Raw genomic sequence first — 8,680 nt, forward strand, 5'->3', positions numbered from 1 at the left:
TTGAAGAAGGACAACATGGAGTGGAGCTAGTTGTATGTGCTGCTGGTAAACAACACGGCAAAGCAGTAGAGCATGATCGGATTTATTTATTTTTAAAAACGCTGCTTTTCGAAGAGCTTTTTGAAATGACTTTGAAAACGGCAGGGTGTCTATTATGGAGAAGAGGTTGTCCTAATAATCTCCAAGGTCCTCTGCGTCCACACATCTTATCATCAGCTGTCAGTCGCCACCAGTGCAGTTCCAAGCAAGCAGATACGAAAGGGAGATCACCAAAGGTTTGTGAGTGAATATTGATATTATTTAATATTCAATGTCTGGAATGGATGATCGTTTATACGGGTCTTTCGTGTATGAATATGTCTAGCTGGTTGGCCTAATGTTGAAATGACCCCGTCCCGAAAGAAAAACAGAACTACAAACTCAAAGGGGTTCTGGTCAGGGCAAGTAGGTTGGCCATGATGATGGTGGTCACTTCTTCTAATATCACACACATTAATAACCTGTCCGTTCAGCAGTCACACACACACACACTATGACTATGAATGTCATAAATTTATAGATGTAGCAGTACTGTCTATCTGTATGTCATATATGTTATGATGAATTGAAAATGGGGGACCCTGATGTAAACAAGACGAAAGTCTTTTTCTGGTCTGCATCCCCTTAACAATTGTATGTATTGAGCTGTACTGTACTGTACCCATTCTGCAATCTGTTAAAAAACGTTTAAATCAATCAATCAATCAATCAATCAATGTACTGTATTGTACCCATTCTGCAATCTGTTAAATAAAGTTTTCACACACACACACACACACACACACACACACACACACACACACACACACACACAATCGTCATCTCACGATCACATTAGGGATATGATATGATTCGATCATCAAACGATTCTCGATGCACCACGTTTAAATTTATATATATTTTTTTATTCCAGGCATTAGATTAAAACACTTAACACAAATTCAATAATAAATTTAAGTATAATTGTTACCTGCTTTTCTGCATTTTATTCAGCGTGTACTCTGGACTGCACCCTACTGGTATACAAAAGAGGGCATACTGCTGTGCTCAACCGCATAGTATGATGTTGGGAGAAAATATCATACCCCAGAAAAAACAAATGCTCAATGTAAATTACTTCATTGTCTTTGTCATTACAATTACCTTGGTCTCGCCGATGTTGCGAAGTTGCAATAATATTCAGTATATATTCCCGGCAGTATTGGCATATGGCGTTTCCCTCACACGGAGCAGTAATGTGACACCTGGTAGCATTTGCAGGTGACTTGCTATGTTGACCAAGTTGGTGCCAGTGTCGAGTTTCTGACTTCCCTGTTGATAACATTCCTGTGTTGTTGCTACGAAACAGTGGCGCGGGGGAAAGATTCACTCCCGGTATCGATTGATTGCTGTACATTGAAGGGGGTTGAGTTTGGACATTTACAGGGGCCAGTTTCGAATTGCAGTCTCCCGTAGGTGCTCTTATAGAGATGTTTTAATGGTGGGTAGTGATTCACATTCCTTTACAGCTGAATGAATGAATGAATGAAAACTTTATTTAACAGATTGCAGAATGGGTACAATACAGTACGGCTCAATACATACAATTGTTAAGGGGATGCAGACCTGAGAAAGACGTTTGTCTTGTTTCCATCAGGGTCCCCCATTTTCAATTCATATAGACATATATGACATACATGACATACAGATAGTCAGTACTGCTACATCTATACATTTATGACATACCAGATTTGCAAATACAGTACTGTTTGTGATACAGAAGGAGTCAAGAAAAGGGAGTATATACATTTGACGTAGAAACTGTACATTGGAGGAGGTTGGGTGGGGGGGGTTGGGTACATTGGGATATTGACAACCATACTGGGTAATTTACATTGGAGGTGGTTGGGGGGGGGGGGGGGCGGGGGCACACTGTATAAACAAGTAACACTGTACATTGAGGGGGGGGGGGGGAGACACTGTACAAACAAACACAATTGTACATTGAACTATTGACAAAACCATACTAGGTAAATGACTGTACATTGGAGGGGTTGGGTTAGGATATTTACAGGGGTTGTACATTGTTTACGCTTCATTTAGTGCAGACAATTTATCGGAAAGTGGCAAATTAAACATAATCAAGGGTAATTTTCTTCAGTGCATCAAAATGCCAAAGAGCTGCTGTGTGACTTTTTGTACCAATAACAAAATCAAAACTCAAGTTTTATCACAAACGGTACTGTATTTGTAAATCTGGTATGTCATAAATGTATAGATGTAGCAGTACTGTCTATCTGTATGTCGTGTATGTCATATGTTATGATGAATTGAAAATGGGGGACCCTGGGGGAACCCTGGAGTTAGACAAGAAGATGCATACCTTTTTCTTCTGTGCATGCAGTAGGAGTAGGAAGACATTGGGAACTAGGCTAATGGAGGGACCTACTTCCAGTGACTGACGCTAACGGTGCATGTCTTCCTACTCCTACTGCATGCACAGAGAAGAAAAAAGGTATACCTTCTTGTATAACTCCAGGGTAGATGGCAAATAAGCTAATTTCCCAAAATGTTGGAGTTTTCCTTTAAGGGGATGCAGACCAGAGAAATTGATTGTTAACAGATTGCAGAATGGGTACAGTGAGTACAGTACAGCTCAATACATACAATTGTTAAGAGGATGCAGACCTGAGAAAGACTTTCGTCTTGTTTCCATCAGGGTCCCCCATTTTCAATTCATCATATGACACACACGACATACAGATAGACAGTACTTCTACATCTATACATTTATGACATACCAGATTTTCAAATACAGTACTGTTTGTGATACTAAAAAAATCCAGAAAAAGAGTGTATACATTTGACATAGACACTGTGCATTGGAGGAGGTTGGGTAGGTGGGGTGGGGCTGTACATTGGAGGTGGGGGGGGGGTTGGGTGGGGGACACACACACTGTACATTGGAATACTGACATACATTTGACATAGAAACTGTACATTGGAGGAGGTTGGGTAGGGCTGTACATTGGAGGGGGGGGGGGGGTTGGGTACGTTGGAATACTGACAAAGCCATGTTTGGTCTTTATTGTACAAGACGTTTTGTGTGGTGGTTGCAGGCAGAGAAGGCAAGTGATAGTCGGTTGGTGAAAATAAGCATGTAAATAAAACACAGGATTTTAATTTGATTTATTTTTTCAGTACGTCTCTGTTTATTAGAGATGCCGCTGTGTGATGTATGACATTTATTTTCACAGCGTCCAGAATTTGAAGCTGCATTCTTGCACTTTGAATTTACCTTGTGTAGCAGAATCCTAGTAAGCCTAATATCTCCCTTGGCCAGTGGGATTCCCCTTTGAGTTTTTGGTTTTGAATGTGGGGGACCCTGATTTTTTCCAGTGGGGTAACATTTTGCCTTTATGAGAAGGTTGGTTGGTCCTCGCTGACAAACACTGGTATATGTTCATTTTAAGGCCCTTATTGGTAAGTTATATCTTATACTACATCATTATTGGTAAGCTACCTCCTTATACTACATTATTGGAATGGAATGTTGGAATCTATGACTGGCTGGTCCTTAAGGTCCCTGAGTTTGCTCTGAACAGAGTAAATCTGCATTTTGCTATGATGCCCCTCTAGCTCATGGAATGAACTCCCAACAGTCCTTAAGTTAAAGCTTGAGATTCTCCCTCTGTTGCAGTTTAAAACCTTCATCTCCAACCTTTGTCAATCAAGTTGTACATGTTTTAATCGATTGTTATCCTTACTTGTCTTATGCTGTGAGATTTTATATGCCTTTTTTTGTGTGCTTAACTCTGTATGTAAACTCGCCGTGACTGTAAATGAGGGAAACCTCAATTGCCTTTCGAGTTTAAATAAAGGTTTGAAATTAAATGAAATAATCTTTGACCGATATTGCAATTGCGATGTGAAGTGTCTGATTTGTGTGTTGTTTCCCCTTTCCTTGTGCAGATATCCGTGTTCAGGCCGGCTCCTGGCAACACCCACGACTGGATCGGTCCCCCCGACAGACTGTCAAACCTGCGGCCAATCATATACCACATCCCAGAGAATGAAACGGAGCTGGAGAAGCGCTTGAGAAACTTGAGGCAAGAGACGGAGGACTGGAACCACAGGTTCTGGACACATCAGAACATCACCTTCAGCGAGGTCCGTGTCCGACCATCGCTTCTTCTCATCACCACCTTCTCAGCCCCACCGATACTTGGTTTTGGGAGCTGTTAATACTTTTAGCTGATATTCACATTTTTAGCAAGGATAAAAAAAAACAGCTGTGACAAAGAGTATGTGGGGCAGGAGATAGACATGAAGAGGAGACTGTAAAGAGTATGTGAGGCAGGAGATTAACCCTTTCACTGCCGCACTACCAAACGGTTAACCCTTTCACTGCAACAATACACAGAACCGTCGGTAGTGTGATAGTAAAGGGTTAACCTTCTGTAGTGTGGCAGTGAAAGGGTTAAGAGGAGACTGTAAAGAGTATATGAGGCTCTAAAGGTCCCATTTTCATTCTGATATCTTGAGGTGAGAAGTCAAGGGACCCTTTTGAAAGTGGCCATGCCCATTTTGCCCCCCCCCCCCATCAAAATTTTGCTTGACTTTCAAGCAATGTCTATCCCCTTTCCCAATGAGTAGGCATGACATGGATCGCATATCTGTATATTTGTATGTCATAAATGTCCATGTAACAGTACTGTATATCTGTATGTCGTGTATGTCATAAATGTCATTATGAATTGAAAATGGGGGACCCTGATGTAAACAAGACGAAAGTCTTTCTCTGGTCTGCATCACCTTAACAATTGTGTGTATTGAGCCGTACTGTATTGTACCCATTCTGCAATCTGTTAATAAAGTTTCTGTGTAAGAAAGAGAGAACATCATAAAAAAAAATAGAAATCCGAAGGGGAAGAAACTGTACATTACCCGTAGGTGCTCTTTGAGAACGGTTTTGAAGGAGGGTAGGGAATTCGCATTCCTTTACGGCTGTGGGTACTGGGTAGGGTGTTCCACATTGTTGTGGCATAATTGCGAAACGTGTTTAGTCCCTTGTTTGAGCCGAATCTGGGTTGAACGTGATTTGTGGAGCTCCCTCTGGTGTTGTGGTCGTGGACTTCACTGACCTTTAGGAAGTATTTTGACAGGTACATGGGTACCTTAGTGGTGTAGTGTATCTTGTAGACCAGGCCCATTGCAAGTTGCTGTACTCTGTTGTCTACTCTAAACCATCCTAGATTGTCAAAATAGGCAGGGGTAAGGTGTGTTTTAGGAGCAAGGCTAAACTTGTTCTTCTCCAAACTACCAGTACTACAAATCACCACAGAATGCAGAACTAGTGAATCAATCCTCAAGAGAAATAGTTAGCTAAAGTGAAATAACTTTTAAAAACTATTTCCAAATTACTTTGGGGATTACATGTTTTACTAAGTCCCTATCTTTACCACCAGAGAGCAGTATTGCACAGGAAAAGAGACTCCCAAATTACTGCCATTAATCCATGTTTACCGCCCATTGTCAAGGAATGGCCAAGGAAGATGAAGTTATTTGCTATTCATCGTTTAATTTCTTATCTCCACGACTGGAGCTTTATTTAGATATTTGTGAGAAAAAAATTCCTGTATTGTGTTTTATCATGCCATGATTGCCATCAAAGTCTTATTTCTGTGTTTGTTTAGGAAAAGGATACGTTCATCTCCTCGCAGATGAAGGTGAAAGGCTTATCTGAACGAGACGAGCAAGGTGAATAACTGTTCCACGTGTTACACACCGTTAACAGTTGGTTGCTTCAAATGTAATGGAACTGAAATGGAAAACGTTGAGAGAAATGCTTTTTGTTTTGTTTATTTTATCTCAGGACGGAAGAGGACTCCAAACAGTGAAGAAATGGCAGTTTTCTACAAAGGCTTTCTGGATACAAACCGAATAAGACATGCGGATTACAATAAGTGAGTGTTTACAGTAGACCCCGAAAGCTGTTCCCTTGGGGTTGGTGGGCGGGGCTTTCTTGTGATAATATATGCGAGGTTTAAAGGTGCTATAGATCAGGAGTTCTCAACCTTTCTGCTGCCAAGGCACCCCTGTGTTCAATAAAATATTCCAGGGCACCCCTACATACGATAAAGACTTTTCCGGTCCTGTCTTTTTTGCTACAATGATGACAAAAGTGCTTGCTTTCAAAATAATGTTTATTTAAGAAACCGGGAAACACATTTGTGTGTATATGCAGGCTATATAATGCATTATTAACAGGTGTTTCAGGTCTAAATGGCTTAGTACTGTTGACATTACACTGCTTGTAGTAGTAAATCAAATAGCATATTTCTTTAAATAAAATTACAGAAAATTATCACTAAATTGCTATCTGTTGCAGCTGCACTGTTCTCCATAAAAATAGCATATTTGGATAAGTGACCATTTCACAGAAAAGGATCACCAAGTTACCATTTCTAAAAAAATATAAATAAATACAGAAAATAAGCACTCGTTCACTCAGTGGACATTTCTAGCTCAATGCGAGGTCTGCTGCTGCTGGCTAATAATACGGTCAATATACGTGGGGAGATCTTTGACAAGGCAACATGCATGTCATCCTCAAGGGTCAACTTGGCCCTATATTTTGTTTTCAGAGCTGTCATGGATGAAAAGCCAGCTTCACACAGATATGTGGTGCTGAATGGTATCAACACCTTAACTGCTGCATCATGAGATACTTGGTACTCAGCACCACACTCTGAAACGAGCTCTCCAGGTGGTATCAGATGAGATTTCAATGAGTTCTTCCAAGAGTTTGGATGGAGATGTGTCAGGAAGCTTTGTCTCAATGTTGTCTGTAAAGTTTTTTTTTATCCAGAGTAACTTGGTGATCCTTTTGTGTGTTTTATTAAATAATGATTTTCAGATTTTGAGAAATGGTCAAACTTATCCAAATATGGTATTTTCATGGAAAACAGTGCAGCTGCAACAGATAGCACTTTAGTGATAATTTTCTCTAATCCAAAAAGAATTAAAAAAAATTTATTGAATTTTTTTTAATCTCAAGGCACGCCTGGCAGCTCTCTGAGGCACCCTAGGGTGCCGCGGCACCCCTGTTGAGAACCGCTGCTATGGATAACATTCAGCCAATTAGAATGTCGCACTAAAGCACCAGCATGTCATTCATCCAATCAGGTGCATTCCACGTGGGGAAATGGGGGGAAAGTAGGTAGGGGATACATGCATGCAACATTAATTAAAATTATGAATTCATTCATCAATAATCTTTTCTGGGGAAAAGCAATACTTTTATTCCGCACCTCTCTAAAAGCTCTGTGGATGTGTGTTTGTAAATGATTACTCTACGTAATGTTATCTATGGCACCGTTTGAATAGTCTTGTTTACATGTTGAAAGAAAAGAAAAAAAACACTCTGAAGACCACTCAATTGTAATTTCAAAGCGGTGGCTTACTTTAGAATATTAGCCAGTTAAACAAATTCCAGCAATATTGTCGCCGACAATCGGACTAAAAAGTATTACATCGTGTCGGTCATAATAACGTAATGAATTCTGACCGCTTTCTCTCTCAATTCAATTCAATCCAAAGGGGCTTTATTGACATGGGAATCATACGTTTACATTGCCAAAGCCACCTACAAAACAAAGCAAAACAATCAAACGGAGATCAGTATAGTACAGAAATATATGTGTGATTGACAGTCTTTATGGTGGTTGTATTCCGTTGGATGTCCTTTTCTTGTCACAGCAGCTCACAAATCTTGCTGCTGTGTTTGCAGATCTCTCTCTCTCTCTCTCTCTCTCTAACGTAGTCCTCCCTCTTTTCTCCCCAGTGAGTGGTACAGACGCAACTTCACCATCACGTTCCTCATGGCCAGGATAACCCTCGGCGGCGCCTGGAGAGCTCTCACCCAGAGGCTGAGTGGCAAGAAGACGGGCACCCCTGCTTCCTGACGAGCCCTTTGTTCCGATAAGGAACGTCAAGGCCAAAGTGACGAACTTCCCGCGATTAGCTTAATGCCAGTTATTATGTCTAACTACTTTCTGTTACGTCTGTGTGGATCTCTCTGTTCCTGGGCTAACTGTTGCCTACTTCCCCCCCCCTTGGGGACTCCACTGTAAAGAAGACTGAAGAGCGATGTTGGTCGTAGCGGGGTTTACGTAGGCGTGTGTCTCTGATCCACATCCCTTGATTTGACCTGATACTAAATAAATATTCTCCCACATATTGTTTTGTCTACATTGGTTGTTTCTGGCGTGTCCGATTTGCTACAGTTAACTTAAAGGAACACGCCAACATTTGGGGGAAATGAGCTTACCGTCTTCTCCAGAGAGAGACAAGAAGATAGATACCAGTTTCCTCTCTGTGCGTTCAGTAGAAAGCTATCTGGCTGCTCGTTAGCCTAGCTTAGCACAATGAATGGGAGCGGACATGACCGGTTAGCCTAGGCATTGTCCAACTAACACCTCTCCCGAAGGCTAACCGGTCTTGTCCACTTCCATTCATTGTGCTAGGCTAGGCTAACAAGTGGACAGTGCCGGTTAAGATAAGATGATAGGAGAGATGATCCTTTATTAATCCCCTTGGGGAAATTCAAACAGCGTGGGGGGGGGGGGGGGGTGTCTTTGGCTGAACGTGTTCTTCATTC

At 41.3% G+C, this 8,680-nt stretch overlaps 1 protein-coding gene across 1 annotated transcript; it reads left to right on the forward strand.

Annotated features, from left to right (window-relative positions):
• Positions 1–8,262, forward strand: coa8 (cytochrome c oxidase assembly factor 8). Its single transcript, XM_084308855.1, has 5 exons — positions 1–275; positions 3,991–4,188; positions 5,715–5,778; positions 5,894–5,984; positions 7,865–8,262. The coding sequence occupies exons 1-5, from the start codon at positions 126–128 to the stop codon at positions 7,983–7,985; spliced, it is 624 nt and encodes a 207-aa protein (XP_084164981.1). The 5' UTR covers positions 1–125; the 3' UTR covers positions 7,986–8,262.
• Positions 8,263–8,680: the final 418 nt, after the last annotated feature.

Source organism: Notolepis coatsorum (genome assembly GCF_963971535.1).
Source record: "Notolepis coatsorum genome assembly, chromosome: 2".
NCBI lineage: Eukaryota > Metazoa > Chordata > Actinopteri > Aulopiformes > Paralepididae > Notolepis > Notolepis coatsorum.